At 34.8% G+C, this 25,251-nt stretch overlaps 1 protein-coding gene across 1 annotated transcript; it reads left to right on the top strand.

The window, feature by feature from the left end:
- The first annotated feature begins 2,281 nt into the window (after positions 1-2,281).
- On the top strand, positions 2,282-23,989 carry ppp1cc (protein phosphatase 1, catalytic subunit, gamma isozyme). Its single transcript, XM_048186683.1, has 7 exons — positions 2,282-2,553; positions 11,258-11,389; positions 11,492-11,722; positions 13,742-13,846; positions 14,343-14,566; positions 20,853-20,987; positions 22,956-23,989. The coding sequence occupies exons 1-7, from the start codon at positions 2,499-2,501 to the stop codon at positions 23,043-23,045; spliced, it is 972 nt and encodes a 323-aa protein (XP_048042640.1). The 5' UTR covers positions 2,282-2,498; the 3' UTR covers positions 23,046-23,989.
- The last annotated feature ends 1,262 nt before the right edge of the window (positions 23,990-25,251 follow it).

The following is a 25,251-nucleotide window of genomic DNA, read 5'->3' as shown; positions in this document are numbered from 1 at the left end:
TGCTCAAATTTACTCACTATATTATACATAGAATAAAACCCGGATGACAATATGTATTTGTTCCCCCTCAATTTATTTATATAATGTTCTGAAAACAAAACTTTCAAATATAAAAGATATTCTACATATCAGGGTGTTATTTTGCTGCTGTATATGTTTTGTTGTGTGACTGTGTTGAATTTCTTTGAAATGCAATTCAGTGAATTCTTTCTGTAATTCAAATTCACAGTCATGAATAGAAAGAAGTTGAATTGAATTGAAACTCACTGCCCATGACAAACACTAGAGGACAGCACAGCTCTGAATATCCTTTTCATCAGAGGAGAAACACTTACAATCTGAAACTCACTATTATAATTTGTAAAATATATTTGAATCTCTTTCTATTTGTCCAAAAGAATTATAATGAACTTCTAATTTAAAAAAAAGTGGAGGAAAAAATGGATCTTCTAATGGAAAATCATCTTATCCTCTTAGACACAACAACAACAACAAAAATTTTATTTCGGTCCAAAAATATACGTAGATAATTTCAAAAATACAAATTTCAAATAATAATACAATACATACTCAAATATTTCATATTAAATTATATAATTATTTATCACCTTGCTTTTAAACATCTTCTTCAATTTACAAAGTGATGTACACAATTTTAATTCCTTGTCACAATTATTCCATAAGTTTACCCCTTTGACAGATATACTTCTACTTTTTATATTAGTTCTTGCCCTTATTTTCTTAAACACACTCCTCTTAATTTATACTGACTTTCTCTTATTTTGAACAGCCTCTGGATACAGTTTGGAAGTAAATTATTATATACCTTATACCTGTGTGGTATAAAAATCCACTAAATCAACAAATTTTAAAGCAATTTTATAAACAATTTATTAGTTGGTTCATAATAGTCAACGTTTTTTATAATCCTTATAGCTCTTTTTTGTAACATATATATTGGATTTATATTAGTTTTATATGTACGACCCCACACCTCCACACAATAAGTCATGTATGGAACTATGATGAGTTTTCATTCAAAATATGTTTTGTTCTATTTAATATTGCAATTGATTTTGACATTTTACTTAAATTTTTACATTATTTATATGTGGTTTCCAACACAATGTTGTTTTGCTGTTACGGGGATAAAATAAAATTGTGTCACAGTGTCAGTGTGGTTTACTCAGCCTGTCAGTGTTCTTTATGCAATCCAACGAGACCAGGATGCTGGTGAAACATCATTTCCTAAAAGAAGAGATGATGAAATATGACGCTGAGCATCTCTCAACATGTTTCCTCAGCCATACTTTACAAATGACATAATAAAGCCTCATTCCTTTTAGCATTGATGAGGAGGATGCGGTTAGTTTCCATGAAATTAATGTTAAAACGTATTATTTATATCAATATTATATAGCTAAAAAGTATTTCATACCATTTAAAGGGTTAGTTCACCCAAAAATGATTAATTACTCACCCTCATGCTGTTCCACACCCGTAAGACCTTCGTTAATCTTCAGAACAGAAATTAAGATATTTTTGATGAAATCCGGTGGCTTTGTGAGGCCTGAGCAATGACATTTCCTCTCTCAAGATGTACTAAAAACATATTTAAATCAGTTCATGTGAGTACAGTGGTTCAATATTAATATTATAAAGCGACGAGAATATTTTTGGTGTGCCAAAAAAACAAAATAACGATTTATTTAGTGATGGCTGATTTCAAAACACTGCTTCAGGAAGCTTCGGAGCGTTATGAATCAGTGTGTCGAATCAGCGGTTCGGAGCGACAAAGTCACGTGATTTCAGCAGTTTGACACGCGATCCGAATCATGATTTGACACAAAAGACTCATAACGCTCCGAAGTTTCCTGAAGCAGTGTTTTGAAATCGACCATCACTATATAAGTCGTTATTTTGTTTTTTTTTGCGCACCAAAAATATTCTTGTGGCTTTATAATATTAATATTGAACCACTGTACTCACATGAACTGATTTAAATATGTTTTTAGTACATTAATGGATCTTGAGAGAGGAAATGTCACTGAGAAATGCCTCACTGAGCCATCGTATTTCATCAAAAATATCTTAATTTGTGTTCCGAAGATTAACGAAGGTCTTACGGGTGTGGAACGGCATGAGGGTGAGTAATTAATTACATTATTTTAATTTTTGGGTGAACTAACCCTTTAATATTCGACGTCACACATTATTGTGAAAGCGCTCCATCCCATTTCCTCCGCACTATTTTTCCTCCTTCGTGCAGCTGTGTTGTATCCCTCCGCGCGCCGGGCTCTAGCAGCTGCGCTGTGGCTGAGCGTGTGTAATGTGTCCTTCCGCAGAGCCGGTGTGCCATCGCCGCAGCACGCGCGTCTGACGGCCCGCTATTTTTTAACCTTTTGTGTAATAAATCTGTTTATTTGTAATCGGAATAGTTTTATTTGACATTCCTGGTGTGTTCTGAGTGGCGGTGTTTGTGATTTATTCGGCTAGTCATGGCTGACATCGACAAACTCAACATAGACAGCATCATTCAGCGCCTGCTCGAGGGTAAGTTTCACGTCAAACAACGGCTAAAATATTCTCAAGATAAGGTAAATAATTACATAATCATTATAAGTGTAGTATATGAATATGAATATGTCTGATTTATCAGCTAAATGGCTCGTATTTAGAGCTGTCGAGCTGAGCTAACAGGGTTAGCTGACCGTTAGCGCCTCACTGACGGTTCTGACTGGATTTTGTGGCGCGTTTAGTTTCGGTGTTCCGAATAGGAGGAATTTTCAGGATTATTTCACAAAATACAGTCTATATAGAGAGCCACTGTGCTTTGAGACACAGCCGAACTGTATGTGCTGAGCTTAAGGCATCGTTAAATACAAAAATATGCAATATAATACTGATATTAAACAGATTTGATGTTTATCAGGGTCACTGAAATCTGGAAATTGTTATTTCCAGGCCTAAATTCATATTTTTTTTCTAGTTTAGCTCAGCTGTTTTTGTTCTTTGATAGTGTAAAATGATTTTAAAACATCTTTATGCATTAATCACAAACATCTGGAAAATTAATTTGGTGAGAAAACAGAGTTCTGTCTTATATTTTGTAAGTCTAATTTTATTATACAGCCGTATGTTTCATAATGTTATTGCTTTATTGTGTGCTGTGCATTATAATAAAGCAGTAAACACAATGAAGCAGTGAGTGCACCTTGTAATTATATAATAATTTGTTTTATTGTATACAGTACAATTCTTGACTCATGAAAAGATGTTTACATAACACTGCTGCTTTCCTTTCTGTATGCAAGACTTGTACAGATGAGTTTAGTGAGTTTTTCAAGGTGTGTGTTATATATATATATATATATATTGTAAGTTCATGCAGCAGTTATTCAACGTGAAACTATTCACATGCATGTTCTTTTGCTTTGGAGTCCATCAATCCTTTTAGGATTGTTTTCATATGAAATAGGTCATTTTTATGATTTGTACTGTGATTTTCATAATTCACCTGCATTAAAAATAGTACATGCACACCTTGGATCATTTTAATGTATTGTTTGATAACTAAAAAGGATTGTATTACATTTCTTAGGATAGTTTCTGTCAGGATAGTGCAGAAGTTTTAATGGATTCGGGAAATGACCAGTAGCTGCTTTTACATGGACCCTAATAATCCGGTTGTAATTGGAATAAAAATTATTTTTTTTCCATATTAATTTTTCTAAATTCTTCTTTTTTTGTTGTTGTTTTTTTCCTGTTTTAATATTTCTGGACTCCATTGTAATGGTTAAATTAAATTTTAGTAGTCAAAAATCATGTTTAATTAATTGAAATTACGAAACTTCTACAATTTAACAACAATGTATTAAAAGTTTAACAAAATTGAAATATTTAAAAATTCCATTTTTTGTTTTTGTTCATGTCTAATTAAATGAATTCATAAAAACAACTTTTTTTCTTTTCTTTTTTTTTTTTTTTTACAATAAGAATTTTTTTTTTTCACGTTTTTCTCAAATGAAAGTTGGATTCGGGAAATAACCGGTAGTTGCATTTACATGGACGCTAATAATCCGGTTGTAATCGGAATAAGAAGTCAGTCGGAATGAATTGTAAGTGGTGGTTTAAATCTTTTCTAATCCGTTCGATAAGACATGTAAACAGCTGATCGGACTGAACTACTATGACCAGACACAACTACGCCCAACATAGACAATGCGTGTCCACGCTGACTCATTCTACCGCAGTGATAGTCGAGATGTTATTCACCACAGTTATAAACTTAAATCTGCTAATAATAAAGAACAGAATTTGCTCATGACATCTGATTTCAGTGAGTAAACGTTACTTAACGAGTCCGCGTTTATCCAAAGTCTCCCTGTATGTTCTTACAAACGCAAACGTCCTGAGCATGTAAAAGGTTATTTATAATTTGTGAAACATCCCTGCTTGTTAAAAGTGTGAGCAAGATAGGACGGATGTCAATGAAACTGCTGATCCCCCACCCCCAAATTTTGTTTTATTTTTTCCATATTAATTTTTCTGGATTTTTTTTTCTCCTGTTTTAATATTTCTGGACTCCATTTTAATGGTAAATTAAATTTTAGTAATCAAAAATCATGTCTAATTAATCGAAATCATTAAACTTATACAATTTAACAGCAATGTATTAAAAGTTTAACAAAATTTTAAATATTTAAAAATTCCATTTTTTGTTTTTGTTCATGTCTAATTAAATGAGTTCATAAAAACAACTTTATTTTTTTTTTTTTTTACAATAATAGGGCCCTTTAATTTTTTTTTTTTTTCCAGAAATTCTGTATTGTGTATTTTAATTTTTATGGTAATAAAAGGCATAAACCCTTTATTTATCTTAATTTTTTCACTTTTTTCTCAAATGAAAGTTAAACAAACCCTTTCTCTTTTTTTGGCAAAACTGCACAACGGAGGTTTTAAAATTAAAACATGGAAGAAAAAATGTTTGATTATTCCTTAAAATAGTTATAATAATAATTGTATTATTATTATTATTATTTATTATCATATTATTTATTATTTTCTTCAAGTTAAACCAAACTTTTATTTTGAAAGGTTGTCATGAAGACCTTTGAGTTTTTGCGTGTTTATGATATGGCGATAGTTTAATATTCACAGACGCTAGTCAATATCGTGATTAAGTGTACTGACCTACATTTGATTTATTAAACCAAAATTTAATAAATTCCGTGACATTCCATGTTATGCAGTGATCCGTTTTTATGCCTGGATTCCGCGATTCCATCCGTGTTTTCTGCATTGCAGAAATCATAGGGCCCTAAGTTCACGTCTGCAGTGTTAACTCACAGACAAGAAACGAAACTTTTTTTGAACAAGGCATGATTTTTCACTTTACACCTACTTTTGACTACGCATAAGATTTAGTCTCAGACGTGCGCTACGTCCAGCTGGTCTTCAAGCCACATATTTTTCATGTGAGCTGCTCTCATGATAAAGCTAACCCTGTTCCTTAGAAACCTCTCCCTGTTTTTCCACCTCGTCAGAGTTTATATGGAGCCAAACACACCGCCTGCATGTTTATTGCTATACAGCCTAGAAACCTGGCGGGGTGTGAGGACTGCACCTATATCTGCTCGCTTACTCTTAATACGGCTGTTTCCTTGGCAGTATCTCCCATTACATAACCGCCCGATGTGTGCCAGGACCTGCCTCGTGGTTCATGGGTGGGGAATACCAGTCCTGGAGCCCAAGTCCTTCTCAAATTCATGAATTGAAGAGTTTAGGATGAAGAGTAGAATACACAAAGTCAGAAAACTGGGGATTCGAAATATTCTTAAAAAACAGGCTAATTCACACTGCACCGACAGACGCAGACCAACGCCAGCAGTCTCCAGATTACAGCACGTCACTTCTAACGCCAATTCAGCATGTTCAATCTGTGAAAACAAGCTCCGGCAGACTCCGACAGGAGTAACACTGATCCGACAAAGTGTCTGTTTCCGTCTGTCGGTGCGCTGTGAATTGGCCTTAAACTGAAGGGATGAATATTATTAGGTATTCAAGAGATTCAGGAAGAACAGAAAACACAAGGATCTGACTCAAATTGAAATATCTTCTTCTGTATATCCTAAACGGTATTTTGTAATGAGCCTCTTTAACTTTTGAGGCGATCAGATGGAGCGACATGATTGTCTGAGGATTCACACTTTTGAGGATTGGCTTTTACTATTTGGAAAATTGATCACAGACATGTTATTGTAATGATAGATAAACCAAATGCCTTCATGCTCATTCTACCAGACTGTAATAATTTGCTAATGACTTACTGAGTTAGAAGTAGAAGTAAAACATCATGAGTAAAACAGAGAAAATCTCTGTATCAATAACAAAAGGAACCATAAAGTAGGGCTGCTCGATTATGGCAAAAATCATAATCACGATTATTTTTGGTCAATATTGAAATCACGATTATTGGTGGGCAATACAATCAAAGTCTTATTTCGCAATTATCAATACTTCAGCAAAAACTAATACTAGGTTAACTAATGTAAGAAAAAAGTCCTCAAATTAATTATGTAAGACAACAGTCATACTAGAGATGGGCGTATCGTCCCAGCCCTACTTGTTGTATACATTATGGCCTGGTTTCACAGACAGGGCTTAGCCAAAGTCAGGATTAGGCCTTATTGAATTAGGGCATTTAAGTAGTTTTTATAAATGTTCACTAGAAAAAAACATTACTGGTGTTCATCTTGAGACAAAACAATGGCACTGACATATTTCAAGATATGTAAGTGCAAGTTTCTTTCAGATAAAACGGCTCAAATATGCATTTAGTCAAGGATTATCTTAAGCCTTGTCTGTGAAAATATAGATTAATCCTTATTAAAGCTACTTAAGTTATTCAGTCAAATTCATTCTTTTTTTGTTGTTTTGTTGTTTGATTATCATTAAAGGGTTAGTTCACCCAAAAATTAATGTCATTAATTACTCACCCTCATGTCGTTCCACACCCGTAAGACCTTTGTTCATCTTCAGAACACAAATTAAGATATTTTTGATGAAATCCGATGGCTCAGTGAGGCCTGCATGCCTCTCTCAAGATCCAGTAATGTACTAAAAACATATTTAAATCAGTTCATGTGAGTACAGTGATTCAATATTAATATTATAAAGCCACGAGAATATTTTTGGTGCGCCAAAAAAATGAAAGCGTTATGAATCTTTTGTGTCGAATCAGCAGTTCGGAGCTCCAAAGTCACGTGATTTCAGCAGTTTGACACATCTGAATCAGGATTCGACACAAAAGATTCATAACGCTCCGAAGCTTCATGAAGCAGTCGTTATTTAGTTTTTTTTGGTGTACCAAAAATATTCTCGTCGCTTTATAATATTAATATTGAACCACTGTACTCACATGAACTGATTTAAATATGTTTTTAGTACATTAATGGATCTTGAGAGAGGAAATATCATTGCTCAGGCCTCAATGAGCCATCGGATTTCATCAAAAATATCTTAATTTGTGTTCTGAAGATTAATGAAGGTCTTACGGGTGTGGAACGACATGAGGGTGAGTAATAAATGACAGAATTTTCATTTTTGGGTGAACTAACCCTTTAATGACAGACGGCAGCAGGTTTTTTAGGCTGCTGTCACTTTAAGAGCTAATGCACGCATCCAATACACTGATACACACCTGTTTTCTTTCTAAACTATGTAGGTTTGAAGACACAACCCACTGTTTACATCCAAAGCCCGTCTGCTTATCCGTGTTTGGCTCCGAATCGGAGCGCACACAGAAAGCCACCTGGTGAACAGTCAGTGTCTCTTAATGCGCCTTTAATAACACAGTTTAATATCAAAAACGTCCCGCAGTTTAGCGACAGTAGACTGGTTTTTACTTGGCTGTTTTGGATGTCAAATTTGGGCTTTTAGGGAGGAATGAAAGTGCTGTGAAGGGATGGAAGGAGCGTCAGCGCCACAATAATCATTTTACCTCAATTATCTTTTATAATCGTTGGAAACCAAAATCGAAATGAAATAATGGCACAGCCCTACCATAAAGATGCTTTCAGAAAAGCCACTCTCAGTTGTGTTTGTGTTCACATGTGAGCTCACGCGTGTGTGCACCTTGGGAAGGTGTAGTTTGGAATGTGTGTCTCATTCCAGGGAGTGACGGCAGCCGCACAGCCCAGACACGTTCATGAGATATGCTGCCGTGTGTGTACAAATCATTTTACTTTTGCTTGCGTCATGTTCGGGCTTCATTCATTGTGAAGCTCAACTCAAAACACGATGGCTTTGCTCCACATTTAGCGTGTTTTAATCTTTCCGAAGTGTTTTTCAGATCATGCGGGCGGATCTCCCGCCATGTGGGGTTGTGTTTTCTTTGTAGTGGAGAACTGCTGTGAGAAACAGTTGGCGGTGCGGGAGGAAAGTCGAGCCTTGTTGGAACAGTGACTCATAGTATGCATACTAGCACAGTCACAGCCTTAAACCTTGTGATGTGCTGGATCTGTGCGCCAGCGTTGGGGAAGCTGCTTTGAAGCTTTTTAAGGGGGCAATTTGTTTTTTATTGCATAACTAGCAGATTATATAATTTAACAATTCAGAGCAGTGTTTGTCACAAAAACGAGGAGGATCTCAATTTAAGGTAACCGCATTATGCTTGAAAACAAATGCAAAAAACCCCCACCATTTTATTTTAGATCACTGAATCCCAAACATAGTGACGTCAATCAGCATTTAAAGGGACTGTTCACTCATTACTCAATCCAAACCTGTATGCTGTAGAGAATTTTTGTAGAATTAAAAGGTTAATATAAACAAATATGCTGCTAATGGTGCAGATTTTGACATGTGTCATCAGTGGCTGTGCAACTTTTGCGTGGTGTTTTCATTACTGGTGAATGATTCCTTTAAGGAAGGTTCAGCTAATGGTGATGAAGCGACTTGACATCATCTGGTTGAATAGCGTCTCTCAGCACTCGCTAAAAGAGCCCATTGCTCATTGTTGTGGCTGCTGTTATAAGTCTCACAGCTCTGTTGTGTGGAGTGTGTCAGGCAGTCCTTCCTCTCTCGCTTCACTCTGTTAGGGTTCGTTCTCATGTAATGAGATTATGTAGACAGCCAGTGGAAATTCATATGGTGTAATGACTCATTTATTCCACTTTTATACCTGTGTGTGTTTGTGTATTTATATGTATTAAAATATCAAAAATCTATTTCAATAAATATTATTAATCAAAAAACACGAAACTCTAAAAATAAGACTTTGATATATATATATATATATATATATATATATATATATATATATATATATATATATATATATATATATATACACAGATAAATGTATGTTATGTTTTTTGATTAATGCTTATTTAATTATATTATTTTAATATTTTATTCTATTTTATAATATATTATATTAATATTTAAATATAATATGTATTTATTTTCATCTTTTCTTTTCATCTTTTATAATGTATCATATAATAATATTTAAATGTAATTATTAATGTATGTAGTTCATTTAATTAATCATTTGAATTTCTTTTTTTAAATTATTTATTTTCATTTTTAATTTAATTATATTAACATTTTATGTTTATATTTTATAATGTATTATGTAATTAATATTTATATATATATAGTTTATTTAATCTTTTATTTTTTTAAAGTTATTATTTTAGTATTTTATTATATAATATATTATAAATATATAATATTAAAATATATATATATATAGAGAGAGAGATCATTTAATATTTACTTTTTTAAAGTTATTTATTTTTAATTTTTAGTTTAATTTTTTTATTATTTTGATTTGCATATTTTATTATATTTTATAATGTATTATATAATAATATTCAACATAATTATTCATGTATACACCGAATCCTATTTTAGTTTTTTGTGTTTTTATGATTAATATCTATATAATAAAATATATAATTAAAAAGAAAAGAGTGTGTGTGTGTGTGTGTGTGTATATATATATATATATATATATATATTATTATATATATATTTTATATATTTTTCTTTTAATTAAAGTTATTTTAATTTTTAACCCCAGTTTGGGAAACCCTACTGTATGTAAATGTAAGTCACCACAATTCTTACATCCTGTTAATTATATAAATGTTTTTATATCACAGAAACTCAATTTATCACATTATGTGTATGCTGTTTTTACTTTACTAATTCAATGGGAAAATTATTGATGTATCAAATAACCATTTCAAATTTCTTTATATGGATAAATCAGGGATTTTTGCCCAGTCCGCACGGTGCATTCCGTCCTCCCAGCCGGCCCAAACTTTCAGTAACCAGCAAAACAAAAACAAGCTTCAGTCCAGAGCTGCAGAACTGTGTGCCAGTTGCTCAAAACACGGGGTAAAAATAGAAACGCTGGGCAGTAACAGGCCATCGTGGAGCACGGGCCAGGCTTCGACTGTTCCCTGGAGTTCCAGCGCAATAAAAACGAGATCGATGTGAAATCTGCGAGCAGGAAGGCATTGAAGGGGTGAAATGGGATTGCGGGATGATCTGTTTGCTTTCGGTAAAGGCTGTGTTGCACATTAGGGATGAATCCTGTAGGTCACTTTGATCCTCTGCAAGTAGGGCACGTCTGCAGACAGGAAGACTTCAGTGACGCCAACCTAACCTACTTCCCTTCCCTGTGCTGATGGGATGCAGTGGATCACAGAAAGGCCATTAGGGAGCACCATGTTTATCCGCATATTGCCACACTTTTCCCTGCAAGCTCAAGTATTGTTTGTCGGAAATTACTGCAGGGTTTGGATTTGCGACACTGGACGCACACTTGCAAGAAACGATTGCTTAACTAACCGGGCAATTACATAATTACATATGATGACGCCTGCTGGTTATTTAAGTGTGGCTGTTTATTAAACACACATTGAGGAATTGTTCACATCTTTGTTTTATGTTACAGCTGTAGTCTGAACCTAAACCCATAAATAACATAAAACAACTGATAAAAATCACAGAAACACAACAAAATGACAACTTTAACTCCAATTAAAATAAAAACTATAATAGTGTGTAAATGATATTAAAATAACGTGTACTCAGGAAACTAGGTGTAATAAACATAATCACACTTGCATAACTGTCATGTGATTGTTTATTGCTCTCTCATTATGTATTTCCCTGTCAAGAGGGTCGAAGAACCAGACGAAAACTTTGGTTAACTGTGTGTTTGTTTGTGCGTTTGCAGTGAGAGGGTCAAAGCCTGGCAAAAACGTTCAGCTGCAGGAGAACGAGATCCGTGGATTGTGTCTGAAATCCCGCGAGATCTTCCTCAGCCAGCCCATCCTCCTGGAGCTGGAAGCGCCGCTGAAGATCTGCGGTGAGTAACATAAATCTTTCATTCAGTTGAGCAGTCATGTGCTCGCTCTGATTGCAGTTACATCATGTCATTGCAGTAAATGAGACGCGCTCCTCTCCACAGGTGATATCCACGGGCAGTACTACGACCTGCTCAGGCTCTTCGAGTATGGAGGATACCCACCTGAGAGCAACTACCTGTTCCTGGGGGACTACGTGGACCGAGGGAAGCAGTCTCTGGAGACCATCTGCCTCCTGCTGGCGTATAAGATCAAATACCCTGAGAACTTCTTCCTGTTGAGGGGAAACCACGAGTGTGCCTCCATCAACCGCATCTATGGCTTCTACGACGAGTGTGAGTGTGCAGGAGATACTGCCATGATTAGGGCCCTATGATTGCTGCATATGCAGAAAACGTGGATGGAATTGCGGAATCCAGTCATAAAAATGGAGTTAACAGTATAACGTGGAATGCTGCTGAATTTTGGATGAAAAGTAGGGCTGTACACTTAGTCATAGTGCGAGATGGACTCGTGTCTGTGAATATCAAAGCACAAAAAGAGTGTGTTTTGAATATGAAGTCTGTGAATGAGTGGCACAGTTTCGTCTACTACGTGAACTCAAGCACGCATGACGCTCGTGTGTTTACTAGGGTTGTCAAAAGTACCGAATTCGGTACTGAAATTTTTAAAATGTGACGATACCAGCATTTCCCCCTAGCATTGATCATTGTGGCCAATCTGTTGAGTGTGTGAACACAGTAGCCAATCAGAGGTGTTTAAGAATCTGCTCAAATGCTAGGGGGAAATGCTGGTATCGTCACATTTTTTAAATTTCAGTATCATCAAGTTGGTAGTGTTTACACACACAAACTTGCATGTCTTCACTACAACAAAATAAAAGTTTGGTTTAAATTATGACAGAAATATATTATTATTGTACAACACTTCTCAAAGTAATAATAAAATGATTAACTTTATTCTTTAAGAAATATCATTAAATTTTTCTATAAATAAAATGAATTGTGTATTTTTGTATTAAATCATTAATGCAGAAAAATTAAAACATTTCATAGGGAACTATTATTGTAAAAAATTTGAATAAATTATTAAATTGTTAATTCAATTGATTTAATGCGTTTTAAAATTGAATTAAACCATCAAAATGGAATCCAGAAAAATTAACACATGGAATTTGGGAAAAATAAAATGAAATTTGGGGGAAAATAAAAATTATTTTATAGGGCCTTTTAAAATTTAATTTTTGTTAACTTAATTCAACAACAATTTATTAAAAGTTAACAATTTAATTTTAAGGCCCTATAAAATAATTTTTATTTTTCCCCAAATTTCGTTTTATTTTTCCCAAATTCCATATTTTCAGTCTTAATTTTTCTGGATTCCATTTTAATGGTTTAATTAAATTTTAATAATCAAAAAGCAAGTCTAATTAATTAAAAAAAAAAAAAAACTATGAAACTTAATTCAACAACAATTTATTAAAAGTTTCATAATTTTTTTTTTTTTAATATAATTAATTAGACTTGCTTTTTTGATTATTAAAATTTAATTAAACCATTAAAATGGAATCCAGAAAAAATTAAGACTGAAAATATGGACTTTGGGAAAAATAAATTGAAATTTTGGAAAAAAAATAAAAAGGATTTTATAGGACCTTTAAAAATGTAGTTTGTTAACTTTTAATAAATTGTTGTTGAATTTAGATTCACAATTTCAATTAATTAGATATGCTTTTAAATGACTAAAATTGAATTTATCCAAAAAGGAATCTAGAAAATTAAAATGAAAAATAAAATAAAAGCGTAATTTGGGGAAAAATAAAATGGACAAAATGGAATTTGGGATTTTACAGGGATCTTTATGTTGTATACACACACAAACACACACACACACACACACACACACACTAAATTTAAATAATGTAATTGTTTTTTGCATTAGCAGAACCTGGTTAAGGAATCACAATTGCGTTCATGATTTTAAGTGTCCAGATTGTTTGGCTGTATATTGTAATCACTAATCCTGCTCAAACACTACGGCATCATGGATGTTCACGTTAACATGATTCGCCACATGAACGGACGCAAATGCATAACCTGATTTGACTGTGTTTAGTAATGTTTTCAACTGTAATAAGAGTGAAATGTGCACTTTAAACGACTCTTATGCAGCACAGAATTAATTATTGAGTGCTGTTGCAGTGCTGTGTGTGTGTCTGAAGGGAACCGCTGTGTATTTTTAGCAGACCCTGTCCCTGTAGAGCTCTTGATTCATTTACATTTAACCGCTCAACACAGTACTGTTCGTTTTAAATAACCCTAAAGGTCATATTAAGCTTATGTTTGTGTGTTTAGGCAGGAGACGCTACAACATCAAGCTCTGGAAGACGTTCACGGACTGTTTCAACTGTCTGCCCATCGCCGCCATCGTCGACGAGAAGATCTTCTGTTGTCACGGAGGTGGGTGTGGTCCCTAGATAAACCTCTAGATATCCCAGAGAGACTTTCACCTGCTAAACAACAAGCTCTTCTGCTACAGGGAATGACGTGAATGAGTTTTTATGGTGTCCGTTTTACAAGGACATCCTTGTTAGGCATTTTTCACTAACACAGGATAAGTTGCATCTTTACTTTTAGTTATTCCTCAACACTGATCTTTCTCCGTGTGACAGAACTGCAGGAATACATGATGTTTGTAAAATGAGAAGCCTGAACATTGCTTTTCTGTTTACTGAAACTAAATGTTTAGGGTGTGTAAATCATCTTACATCATGAGTTCATGACTTGCGCTGACATCATCTCCCACATTTCTGACTGCTGAGTCAGTGAATCCCAGGCGTATCGCATGTAATGCCTGAACAGATGCAGCACGACAAGGCCACGGTTCTCTTAAGTCTTTCTAGGATGCAAAGTTAACACGAATCCTCAAGTTACTAACGTTTCTGCTGTTCCTCAGGTTTGTCTCCAGACCTGCAGTCCATGGAGCAGATCAGAAGGATCATGAGACCCACAGATGTTCCGGATCAGGGCCTCCTGTGCGACCTGCTGTGGTCCGACCCGGACAAGGACGTGCTGGGATGGGGCGAGAACGACCGAGGGGTGTCCTTCACCTTCGGAGCTGAAGTGGTGGCCAAGTTCCTGCACAAACATGACCTGGATCTGATCTGCAGGGCCCACCAGGTGAGGCTTCAGTGGGGGTTGATCATTTAGCAGACACTTTGATCCTTACAAATGAGGAATACATCAAGAGATTCATCTTAAAGAGGCAATAAACATGAGAAGCGCTAGTAGTTTGACGTCGTTCAGAATAATACAGTGAAAATCAGTGGAGAAAAGCCCCGCCCACACACTGACAGGATTGGATGTTTGTGATTGCAGGAAACGGGTGTTTTTGAGACTATCTAGTTAAAAACACCACATAGACATAAACAACATTAAACACAACAGATGTAACGAGCAATACGAATAACAACTAGCTGCTTCTTGTCAACGGCTATTGCAATCAAAATACAAATTAGAATAAAAATAGGAAATACTTAACACTCTGAGGTCTGAAGGTATCGCCGGCGATACCACCGTGGTTTTTTCTTATCAGTGTGAAAGAGACTCAAAATACTCCGTCAATGTTGCACATACAATTAAGAGTTATACACCATTTTAATCTGTGGAATATCTTCTTTTATTTGTGTACACTCAGAGTAAAAACAAAATGTTGTGCTTTTTGTAAAATAAAGAAAACTAACATGATGCGTGATCTCTCCTCTCCCTCTGAACGAAGTCCAATCTGATAGTTCTCAGAAAATGAACTGTAACTTAGTGAATACTAATGACAAAAAAATTACACTTATGTCTAAAAAAAACGTTAAGATGTCAGGTTTTAAAACATGTAAGTCAAATCGAAAACAAACCTTCTGTGTTTACGTAATCTGTATGAAAAGAGAGCCATATCAGAAGTCTGTGATTCAGCTCATTATCTGCTAATGCGGCCACGCCCACGGAGCCAGCGCTATTCAGACGCAAATTCAGTCAATACATGCATTCATCGTCTCAATCGTGTATTTATTGTCTTCAAAAGTGTTTTGAATAGCCATATTTAGCGATCTCTTGCCTCTGTTTGTTCCTTGATTGTCACATGATATTCCTCTTCTTTTACTGAGGCATTTGTGGACTAAAGGGGCAGAGCGCCCTCCAGCTGCAAGTATGAATGATGAAAACACAGTATCCAGCACTCATAATGATGACAATAAATATAGAATAACAAATATTACTCCTCTGTATAGAAAATTGATATAAACATATGAGAATCCATCAATATTTCTCCAAATGTGTATGCTTTTAAGCATATTAAGAAATTATGGTCAATATAAGATTTTAAGAGTCAAAATGTGAAGCTTGAGTCTTAGATCTTTTTAATGATGTATAGTTTGTCAACTGCACATCAACATTTAGGCTCTATAATATAACAAATATAGTAGCCTATATGAAATGCCCTAGAGGTAGGAATGTTCAGACGCTTTGCATCACAGAAATACATTATATTTGAAAGTATATTAAAATAGAAAACCATTATTTGGTTAGAGACTTGAGACTTCTTTTAAAAACATTATAATGGCAATGTGTTCAATCTTTTGACTGGTAGTGTAATTTAACATAGGCCTATACAAAATTTTCTTCATATCATGTGCAATAATACGTGCATGCATGAGATCACAAAAATCATGTGTTTTTTTGTCCTGAGTGGACTTTAATCCTGTTATCAGCATGATCACAGAGGGTTTTTTCACAGCCTACCTGACTGAAAGGCCTCATTAATATGCAAGTCATTTCAGGTCATTATTATTCAATTCTTTTGTCTTCTCAGGTGAGAATCACCCATTATTCATGATGATTCACGCCTCCTCGCATACTGTGTTTCTTGACCAAAAGTGTCTTAGAAAATTTAAATCTCTCTATTGTTTTATATGAAGGAGTAGGAAGGATAATTTTTACATAATTTTGAAGCAAAAACTCTAGTCTACAACCTCCAATACCTAGAAGTCTTATGAACACAGATTTAATATACTTTTTTTGGCCTTATTTCAGTGACTTAAGTTTTTTGTTTTTTCAATAACCACGCATAAACGTTATTCCTTCAAAAACACAAACATGTACATACATGTTCCTCACATATTATTGTAGCCTAGTTTGTGCTGAATACAGTGTAATGACACTTTTTCCATTAATATGTTTATGAACAACTGAAAAAAGCACAAATGTCAGGGCATGTCAGAACTTCTCCAGGCCCCAAAAATCCTCAGACCCCTGAGGGTTAAATACAGTTAGTTAATTAATTCTCCCTAGCAGCAAATATTAATCTAAACAACAAACACAAACAGCGTATTAAGCAAAAACGAGAATCGCTTCTCCTGTGCTGCATGATATATTGGAATTAAATCAATATTGCAGTTTTAATGCGATAGTCAAACCTTGACGACTGCATTTTAATTAAATAAATATACGCACTGCCGCTTTCAGAGTGAAGCACAGCACTGTTCATTTACACGCGACTGTTAAATATATAAAATATTAAATATATTTTACAGTACAATAATATTGCAATACATTTATTATTCTGTTTATTTTTATTTAATTAAAAAATGTTATAGTCGTATTAAATTAGTCAAAAAAAAAAAAGTGGGAATGTGAATCAACTGAAAAATAATAAGGTTTCATTTGTTAATATTATGTAACAACATTAGTTAACATGAAATAATAGTGAACAATACTTCTACCAAAAGTTTTATTAGATAAAGGGTTAGTTCACCCAAAAATGATGTTTCTGTCATTAATTACTCTCCCTCATGTCGTTCCACACCCGTAAGACCTTCGTTCATCTTCAGAACACAAATTAAGATATTTTTGATGAAATCCGAGAGGTATATGACTCGTTCAAGGTCCAGAAAGGTACTAAAGACATCATTAAAACAGTCATGTGACTGCAGTGGTTCAACCTTAATGTTATGAAGAGACGAGAATACTTTTTGTGTGCAAAAACAAAACAAAAATAACTTTATTCATCAATCTCTTCTCTTCTGTGACATTCTCATACGTTGCTTCCAGGTTCATCATCAGAACGCCGACTTATTATTGGCCGGCTCCTGTATCAGCATCACATGCATGTGTCATGCTGATCACGTGACCGGCTTTGGCCAATACTGAGCCGGCGTTCAGACGTAAACACAGAAGCTTCACTGTGTTACTGCGTCACCTGCGTAAGATAATGACAGAAGAGATTGTTGAATAAAGTCGTTATTTTTGTTTTGTTTTTGCACACAAATGTATTCTCGTCTCTTCATAACATTAAAGTTGATCCACTGCAGTCACATGACTGTTTTAATGATGTCTTTAGTACCTTTCTGGACCTTGAAAGTGTTGATTATATTGCTGTCTATGGACGAGTCTCTCGGATTTCATCAAAAATATCTTAATTTGTGTTCTTACGGGTGTGGAATGACAATTTATTTTTGGGTGAACTAACACTTTAACATTAGTTAAAGGGTTATTCTGTTCACTTTATGATTACTAAATAGGATTGATTTGGTTTTTTAATAGAGTTCCCAAGTGTGGACATCCAAATTGGCACGTTTTTCCAAAATCGTTCAGCCCCTAAAAGGATTGTTTACAATTTTTTTTTAAATTAATTTTAATTTTCTATTCAAATGTAATCCCCATCAAATTCTAGAATTATAAATTTTTCTAAATATGGCTATTCAAACATGTCAGTATCGTGCAGCCCTAGTCTTCAGGCATCTGAGTAGATGATCTCGAGGAGGAATTATATGATTTATTGTTGCAGGTGGTGGATTTGAAGCTGAAGCGTCAGCACTCTAAACCCCATAGAGAAGTGTCTTGAGTTTATCCCCTGATAATCAATAATTGGCTGTCTGGTTGTTGAACTACTAATCAATTAGTATATGATCCTCGTCTCTCTACGAGTCAGCTGGTCTCTTGCTGTAACGTGGATCAGGCGTAATGCCGATCGTCTGGTTCCGCTGGGCGAGTCGCTCAGTTTCACATTACATGAACGGCAAGTTATTGGAAATGTGAAACTGTTCCTGGTTAAATGGGCGGGATGAGTCATAGTGGTACATGCTGAACCTGGAGCGGATGAGTCTGCAGATACGAGCTGAAACCTTTGACATTGGTCTGTATTTTCAGATGTGTGTGTTCCCTAAACACTAATCTATATCCACTCATACTGTAATCTGGTGACTCACCGGCGCTCAGCAGCACACAGGCTTCCTGCGCATCTGAAATAAGCATTTAGAGAAACTGTGATCGTGCGTAAATTGAATGCAATTTAATGTTTTTCAGAGTAGTAATTTAATATAAAGTAGTTATTTGCATTTCACTGTAAATAATCATGTGGTCATGACTGTATTTATATAATCCAGTGAATCGAATACTTAATCTAGTTTATTATTTGAAACTTGGACTCAAATAAAAGGATCAGATTTACTTTCTCTTTACTGCCCGACACAGTTTCAGTGACGTCTTCGTCTCAGACTTTGTACCTGATGCGTCTGTTTTGATGGTTATGAAAGTCTTCATGATAAGGGTACAACAGAGTTAAAGACATGTTCATGACAAGTCAAGTCATCTTCATTTATAGAGCGCTTTTCACAATACATACTGTTTTAAAGCAGCTGCACAGTGACATCTACTGACAGATTATTTCACTTCATCATGCTGAAACACGTTCAGATTCAGTTACAGGTTCGTCCACTAGATGGCGTGTTTGTCAGTAGAAATGATGAGGTTTGATTGTTGTCTGTGATGGGCCAATTTGGGCCGAACAATTCAAGTAATGACGCAGCTTTTTTTCCATTTCCTTCCATTACATCGTCTCCACTGACTAAACACTTCTCCTGTGCTGCTTGATATACTGAAATAAAATCAATATTGCAGTTTTAATGCGATAGTCAAACCTTGACGACTGCATTTTAATTAAATAAATATACGTGCTGCCGTGTTCATTTACCACAACTGTTGTACTGTAATTTTTTGGGGGATTTAAGATATATATATATATATATATATATATATATATATATATATATATATATATATATATATATATATATATATATATATATATACAGTCCAGTCCAAAAGTTTGGAACCACTAAGATTTTTAATGTTTTTAAAAGAAGTTTCGTCTGCTCACCAAGGCTACATTTATTTAATTAAAAATACAGTAAAAAACAGTAATATTGTGAAATATTATTACAATTTAAAATAACTGTGTACTAATTAAATATATTTGACAAAGTAATTTATTCTTGTGATGCAAAGCTGAATTTTCAGCATCATTACTGCAGTCTTCAGTGTCACATGATCCTTCAGAAATCATTCTAATATGCTGATCTGCTGCTCAAGAAACATTTAATATGTACAATTGTACAAAATATTTGTGTACAATATTTTTTTTCAGGATTATTTGATGAATAGAAAGTTCAAAAGAAGTGTTTATCTGAAATCTAATCTTTTGTAACATTATAAATGTCTTTACTGCCACTTTTGATTGATTTAATGCATCCTTGCTGAATAAAAGTATTCATTTCTTTAATTTCTTTTCAAAAAAATAAAAATAAAAATTCTTACTGACCCCAAACTTTTGAACGGTAGTGTATAATGCTACAGAAGCTTTGTATTTCAGATAAATGCTGTTCTTTTGAACTTTCTATTCATCAAGGAATCCTGAAAAAAAAAGTACACAACTGTTTTCAACATTGAAAATAATCATAAATGTTTCTTGAGCAGCAAATCAGCATATTAGAATGATTTCTGAAGGATCATGTGACACTGAAGACTGGAGTAATGATGCTGAAAATTCAGCTTTGATCACTGGAATAAATTACTTTGTCAAATATATTTAAATAGTACACAGTTATTTTAAATTGTAATAATATTTCACAATATTACTGTTTTTTACTGTATTTTTAATTAAATAAATGTAGCCTTGGTGAGCAGACGAAACTTCTTTTAAAAACATTAAAAATCTTAGTGGTTCCAAACTTTTGGACTGTACTGTGTGTGTGTATATATATATATATATATATATATATATATATATATATATATATATATATATATATATATATATATATATATATATATATATATATAATATATATGCAATAATGTTATTACTTTTTCCTCAGTGTTTTCCAATGCATTGCCTTCTTGTGAACATAACAGTTGGATTTTCTTTCTGCTGGTTCGGTCCAGTCAGTAGTTTCAGTAATTACCATTTTGACCAGCATTACAATTTATTTTTATATTTGTGTCCGAAAAACAAACACAAAAAGACTAAAAGCAGGTACTTTCGTTAATAGTTTTATTAACTCTGAAAGCGTTCCTTGGTGCGAAAGCCCCTATAGAAAGCATGAGCCTGAACTTCCTCTCCTTGTCTCTTGTCTTGTAGGTGGTGGAGGACGGTTATGAGTTCTTCGCCAAGCGGCAGCTGGTCACTCTGTTCTCTGCGCCAAACTACTGCGGAGAGTTTGACAACGCCGGAGCCATGATGAGTGTAGACGAGACGCTTATGTGTTCGTTCCAGGTACGTATGACGTATTGTCATCATGTTTCTGTCCTCTGATCTACTCTTTTACTATAATCTATTACTATACTCTATCCAAAACACTTTTAAACTGCATTTTGCAAATTTTTTGATATCATAATATTTGTGAGACTACATGGAGACCGCTGGTGTGAACGCTAATATAGTTATCATTGTAGTTATCGTCCTCGGTGTGAATCTGCCACATTTGCATCAGTTTTATAAACATGCAATAAATAAAAATGTTGTTTTAAATGTTTAATACATCGTAAATTACTTTAAAACAAATGAACAGCATTGCTTTTTATTAGTGGCGCTTGTGAAGCAACAATCTCATTGTGAACTAACATGAAAAATGAATCATATTTAACATGAAAAGTTGTATTTTTATTACCTAAGATTAACTCCCTGAGGTCTGAAGGTTTGCAGGTTTTTTTTTCACATTGCAGCAAAACAGACTTAAAATACTCTGTCATTTTTTGCCATAGAGACATAAGTAATATATCAATTGAAACTATAGAATATCTTCTTTTATTTGTATACACTCAGAGTAAAAACAAAATGTTTAAGAAATAAAGAAAACTAAAATGATGCATGATCTGTTCTCTCCCTCTGAACAAAGTTTAATCTGATAGTTCTCAGAAAATGAACTGTAACTTAGTGAATACTAATCACAAAAAAATTTGACTTATGTCTAAAGACACGTTGAAATGTCAGGTTTTAAATCATGTAAGTCATATCGAAAACAAAAATTCTGTGTTTATGTAAATCTGTATGAAAAGAGAGCCATGTCAGAAGTTCGTGATTCAGCTCATTATCTGCTAATGCGGCCACGCCCACGGAGCCAGCGCTATTCAGAGTCAATACAGGCATACATCATCTCAATCATGTATTTATTGTCTTGAAAAGTGTTTATCTGTATGTAAAAGCCATGGTTAGCGAGCTCTAGAAGACATGCAGTTAGTTCCTGATATGTCCTCCTCTTCTTTAGAATAATTTGTGGACTAAATGTGCACAGAGAGCGCCCTCCGGCTGCAAGTATGAATTGAAAACACCAGCGCTCATAGTTATGACAATGAATATAGAATAAATATAACTCCTCTGTATAGAAAATTGACATAAACATATGAGAATCCATCAATATTTCTCCAAATGTGCATGCTTTTAAACTAAAAACCTATATTCAGACTCTTTGCATCACAGAAATACATTATATTTTAAATAATATAATAGAATACCATTATTTTAAGTTGAGCTGAGACATGATTAGAGTTTTTTTTTCACAGCCTACCTGACTGAAAGGCCTCATTAACATGCAAGTCATTTCAGGTCATTATTATGTGATTCTTTTGTCTTCTCAGGTGTAAATGGCCCATTATTCATGATGATTCACACCTCCACGCATACTGTGTTTCTTGACAAAAAGTGTCTTACAAAAACTAAATCAATATATTGTTTTATATGAAGGAGTAGGCATTATAATTTTTTACATAATTTTGAAGCAAAAACTTCAAAGTCTACAACCTCCAATACCCAGAAGTCTTGTGAACACAGATTTAATATATATTTTTGGCCTTATTTCAGTGACTTAATTTTTTTGTTTTTTCAATAACCACGCATAAACATTATTCCTTCAAAAACACACCTCACATATTATTGTAGCCTAGTTTGTGCTGAATACAGTGTAATGACACTTTTTCCCTTAATATGTTTTTGAACAACTGAAAAAAAGCACAAATGTCAGGGCATGTCAAAACTTCTCCAGGCCCCAAATCAGCCTCAGACTCCAGAGGGTTAACAAACGTATTGCTCATAGTTAATGTTCATTAATGCGTTATTTAATGATAATAAACGAGACTTATTGACCAATTAACTACTGGTGATTAAAAATGCGGATAAACGTAAAAGAACTTTAGATTCACTTTAGTTTTTCTCAGTCTAATCTGACGTTCATTTATTGTCCTGCAGATTTTGAAGCCAGCAGAGAAGAAGAAGCCAAACTCCAGCCGTCCCGTGACTCCGCCCAGGAACATGGTCACCAAACAGGCCAAGAAATGAGGGTCCGTGTGACCCGTCTGGACTCGTGTCATTCAGTCTTCGTGTGTCACGGATCAGGAGCTCTGCGCTCACCGAACCGTCCGTTGCGTCTTTCGTTTTGTTCTCTCTTGTGTTTTCCTCCTCACCGTCCCCAGCGGCAGCGTTTTGATTTGATTTGAGTGTTTGTTCTTGGAGACAAACACGGCTTTTTATCCCCACTTCAGGATGACGTATCTCAGTTTCACACAAGCTCCGCCCACTCGTGTATAAATGCAGGGAGGAACTGGACGTTTGGGATTGTAAATCGACACTCCACGAGGTTTGAGATGATTCTCCCCGATTGCTCGTTCAAACCACTGTGAACAAATGAGATGTTTTCGCTCGCATCGCTCTGTTTTTATGCACCTAAAGCTTCTCTGCGTTTTGTAATTTTTGTCTTGTGAATGTGCCATGAGGTTTGATATTCAGTCCGATTTTTAAATGTTTTATGATTTTGACATTTTATATTCTCATGATTTAAAAAAAGAGCACATGATTTCAGTTTGGAGTGCTCGCTCTTGTTGACACGATGCCTTGTTTTCTTGTTCCATAACGTCTCATGCGAACGGATAGATGTGACGTCACATTATGGGCATGTTGATTTGTTGATCTCTCAGACGGACTCTTCTGTTGCATGCATCTAGAGTTTAGAGGAACGGGACACGAGGCCTCGGCGCTCTCTCAGGGCATGCCACCTTCAGCATGTCTTCAGAATAATGTAGCTCCTCATCAGGTAAATCACGTCAGGAAAACCCCGTTTTTTTTCTTGCAAATTTCTACAGTATTTCATACCAACTCTAGATTTAACCCAAGCTCACTGTAAATATACAGGAAATGTTTTGTTCAGTCTTGGCAATAATTCACAGTTTTCCACACTATAAATAATTGTTATACTTGCGAAATAATAAATTGAAGGGAGAAGGAAACACCGTTGCACTGTTTGTCTTCTGTGCTTATTTCCTGGATCTATAAAACACAAAATTATTAAAGGGGTGGTTAATTATGGTTTCACTTTTGTAACTTTAGTCAGTGTGTAATGTTGCTGTTTGATCATAAACAACATCTGTGAAGTTACGACACTCAAAGTTCAATGCAAAGGAGATATTTTCTTTTACAGAAATTGATTTTTAAGGACTACAACAAGCTTCTTCCTGGGTTAGTGACATCACAAACCCTAAAATTTAGATAAACCCCGCCCCCAAGAACTCACAACAAACGGGGCGGGGCCATGTTGGGCTGCTTTAGAGAAGAGGAAGAGTTGTTGTAGTAGAGTGTTGTTGTCATGCCGTCATTTTACGCCGGACTGCTTCACAAACGAGGGTCAATTCAACACAAAAGATGAACATGACGGCACATGCTAGTGGATGAGTTGAATCAACTCCACAGCAACTACTTCAATTTATCCACTAACCATTCAGAAACGTCTAAAAGTTGTAACTTCTTCCTGAGTCTCTCCATCAGTGTCGACTCCGGTTTGAACAATGTAAGGCTGAACACCGTTACTGACAATCCTCATTTTGGCTGCGTGAGATTCTCCAGCTTTGTTGTTGTTGAGCTGTTAAAGCTCCGCCCTCTTCTGGAGCAGCAGCTCATTTGCATTTAAAGGGACACACACAAAAACGTAATGTTTTTGCTCACACCCAAAAAGGGCAAATTTGACAAGCTATAATAAATGATCTGTGGGGGATTTTGAGCTGAAACTTCACACACACATTCTGGAGACACCAGAGACTGATATTACATCTTGTGAAAGGAGCATTATAGGTCCACTTTAACTTTCATTTTCTTAAAAAAAACAAAACTATGCATCTTGGTTGTGCTTTGGCTCTGTACAGATGAATGTTTATTCTACTATTAAACATTCACTACTAGGTTTGAGAGATATAACCGATGTAGATGGAAAGGATCTCAAGCTGACCTATTAATAGACAAATTGAAAGTAGATTCTACAACAACCAGAATGAAATGATCTTCCACAACAGATAATGCTTTACAGTGATCTCTGTTAGAGATCTACATATGACAATTTATCTGTTCAATAAATCATGTTACTCACCTACTGAGTAATAAAAACACCATCATCTCTGCGTCGCTTTCACATTTCAAATCCCTCAGTTTTCATCATCTCAGAAAAGCCGAGCTCATGTTGATTCATGTTTTATTACGAGCTCGGTCTCGTTCTCTTTTC

Source organism: Megalobrama amblycephala, linkage group LG4 (genome assembly GCF_018812025.1).
Source record: "Megalobrama amblycephala isolate DHTTF-2021 linkage group LG4, ASM1881202v1, whole genome shotgun sequence".
In the NCBI taxonomy this organism is placed as follows: domain Eukaryota; kingdom Metazoa; phylum Chordata; class Actinopteri; order Cypriniformes; family Xenocyprididae; genus Megalobrama; species Megalobrama amblycephala.
The sequence above is the reverse complement of the archived record's forward strand: the minus strand, read 5'-3'. Positions and strand labels throughout refer to the sequence as shown.

What these genes read in the sequence shown, in the direction of transcription:
- ppp1cc (XM_048186683.1), top strand. Translation starts at nt 2,499, where the DNA reads ATGGCTGACATCGACAAACTCAACATAGACAGCATCATTCAGCGCCTG. An exon ending in TGATCTGCAGGGCCCACCAG is followed by an intron (nt 14,567 to 20,852) that starts GTGAGGCTTCAG and finishes CTTGTCTTGTAG; the next exon opens with GTGGTGGAGGACGGTTATGA. An exon ending in CGCTTATGTGTTCGTTCCAG is followed by an intron (nt 20,988 to 22,955) that starts GTACGTATGACG and finishes ATTGTCCTGCAG; the next exon opens with ATTTTGAAGCCAGCAGAGAA.